General features: G+C 44.5%; 1 protein-coding gene across 1 annotated transcript in view; it reads right to left on the reverse strand.

Annotated features, from left to right (window-relative positions):
• Positions 1-2,500, reverse strand: part of LOC134466951 (brain-specific angiogenesis inhibitor 1-associated protein 2-like protein 2) — a gene marked incomplete at its 3' end in the record, with an annotated part of 11,178 nt that overhangs the window by 2,629 nt on the left and 6,049 nt on the right. The window contains exons 5-7 of the mRNA XM_063220879.1: positions 2,039-2,148; positions 1,749-1,754; positions 119-153 (exon numbers count right to left, since the gene is read on the reverse strand). Coding sequence (XP_063076949.1) covers positions 119-153; positions 1,749-1,754; positions 2,039-2,148 — 151 coding nt within the window. The remainder of the gene's footprint in view (positions 1-118; positions 154-1,748; positions 1,755-2,038; positions 2,149-2,500) is intronic.

Consider the following 2,500-nt stretch of genomic DNA (forward strand, 5'->3'; position numbering starts at 1 on the left):
TAGCTGATTAGCTAAATCAAACATGGCTATGAGTTATGTTTCCCTGCATGCAATAATAATATTCACAATAATCATCATACTATGACCAGCAAGAGTGGCGTGCAATTTCATGACCCACCTCTTGAGGGCACTCTCCCCAAGGGCACCTCTTCTCTGCCCGTCCACTGCTCCTCCCTCATCCCCATCTGCAAACACAACAAGGTCCACATGTCACATTTGTCTCTTCAGTATAATGAAGGTGGGAAAAGAAAGATGAAAGATAGGAAGGAAGGAAGGAAGGAAGGAAGGAAGGAAGGAAGGAAGGAAGGAAGGAAGGAAGGAAGGAAGAGAGAATAATGGAAAAGAGGAAACAAAGAAGAAAACAAGTCCGACAGGCGGACAACAGATGCGTCCGTCTATGCCCGTTCTGAACCTTTTTTGCCCAAACGCCCCCTTGGCCTCCTCATAACCTGTCAAGGCAATTTATCAATAAGCCTACCATGTACTGTATAAGCCTGGATTTGAAAAAGTACCATAGGATTTCAACAGTGTTGGGCAAGTTACTGAAAAACTGTAATGCATTGCTGATTACATGCTACTGTCTTTTCAAAATAATCCCTTACACTACATTTAGCAATTTGGGGACCTAAGGCGAATTTAGCTAGGGGGGCCATCGGCCCATCCCATATCACATTTTTTTAAAACATAAAATCTCTATTTAAAAAAATAAATAAATAATAATAATCAAGATTTTTTATTTTTTTAAATTACAAACATAAAAAACAGGCAAACTTGGATTACAACCCTTTCTGGACAGATTTCAATGAATAGGCTATTTGCAATTTTGCATACATTAAATAAACTAAAATGTGAAATTCTCTTTTCACTTTAATATGAGAACTGAAGTGTTATTTCATGTGTGTGCATGATGCGGTCACCTATTTGAAGTGACGTTGATGTTGGATTTCATGGAATACTTTTAAATGCCGCTTTGGGAAGTAGACAGAGTAGGCGACAGGTGAACTGTCTTTCTGTCAAAACAGTGGTTTGCAGGCGTTTGCGTTTTCACGTGGATATTGTCTTCGTAGACCGTTACAGACACACCGTAAGTTCCAAAAACTAATCAATGAGACATTTACTGCATAAACCGAAAAGCGCGCTCTCTGTCAAGCGGTCGCCCCGAACAAACCCCTTAAAAGACGCGCGTGCGTATGATCAACAGAAACACAGCCTTCTCCCTGTGCTCGCGTGTCTGTGAAATCTAATCGAAGTATCGAAGTAATCTCCTCCACCCACGCTCAAAGCGCGAGTTGCTCTCTTGCCTGCACTTCTCACAGCATTGTCAAAAAATCCAGGGGATTGCCGGTGTTCGGGCTGTTGTTTTCTTGAAAGGGTGTTGTTTCTTTTGAGTGGTGACGCTGTGTAGTCTAACAACACTGAACATAGGAAACGCTATCTGCAAATGTCTCATGCCTTCCTATTTCTTGTGCTCTGCTTGGTGTTATTGACCATGAAGAGTTTGTTGAGTGTGGCGCTTGACAGTTATCCTCCTTATCTGAAGACGTCTTTGTGTGAATGTTTAGGAACTCGGCTAGCACACATGGCACACATGGATGGAATATGCATGCAGACTTCTGTGCTTCTGCAGTTGTGTCAGATAATGCTATCAATCAGCTGCGTAGCCGGTTTGCTAACCATTATGGTAGACGTTTTGGTTTGCACGCATGAGCTCCAGGCCAAAACTGAGCTCTGCCACTCCACTGAGCGACTGCCACCTTGTGGACACAAGAGGGAATCACAAGAGGGAATCAGAATTCAGAAACGCATCACGGGCGGACGGACGGACACCAAAGCCGGACGGACGGACGGACGGACGGACGGACACCAAAGCCTCTTATAGAGATGCGTGGGACGCATCTAAAAAGAAGAAAAAGGACTATGAGAGGGAAAGAAAAAAGGAAGGACAAAATAAGGAAGGAAGGAATGAATGAAGGAAGGAAGGTTGTAAGGTTGTGTGTGTGTGTGTGTGTGTGTGTGTGTGTGTGTGTGTGTGTGTGACCTGTCTTCCCCAGGTACCTGTTCGCGAGAGGGGGTTCGTGGTCGAGCAGCCCGTGTCGCACCCACGCGCTCAGTCCACTCCTCCGCTCGCCGCTGAAGACCGCCCCCTGTCTGTCAAACAACAAACCACACATTATAAGCCTGAAATGTCATGAACCACACATTAGCCTGGTCAAACCGCACATCATATACTGTATAACATAGCAGATACCACGCCTTTGTATAGACAGGTTTCCATTTTACAAACATTTGCGCTGTGAGGAGGGGCAAGATGCTAAGAAGCCAATCACGTGAGTGCATTTTTGAGTGACAGCAGTTTCCAAACAATCAGAGGTTGCAGAGGGATCCTCATCTGCTCGCGGAGACAGGAATGTTTGTATAGAAGTATTGGAAGGAACGGCTGAAGTCAGATCACCACCATGTTTAGCAAGTACATTTAGAGTATAGTGGAAAGCGCGCACAT

This window comes from Engraulis encrasicolus, chromosome 17, assembly GCF_034702125.1.
Source record: "Engraulis encrasicolus isolate BLACKSEA-1 chromosome 17, IST_EnEncr_1.0, whole genome shotgun sequence".
Lineage (NCBI taxonomy): Eukaryota > Metazoa > Chordata > Actinopteri > Clupeiformes > Engraulidae > Engraulis > Engraulis encrasicolus.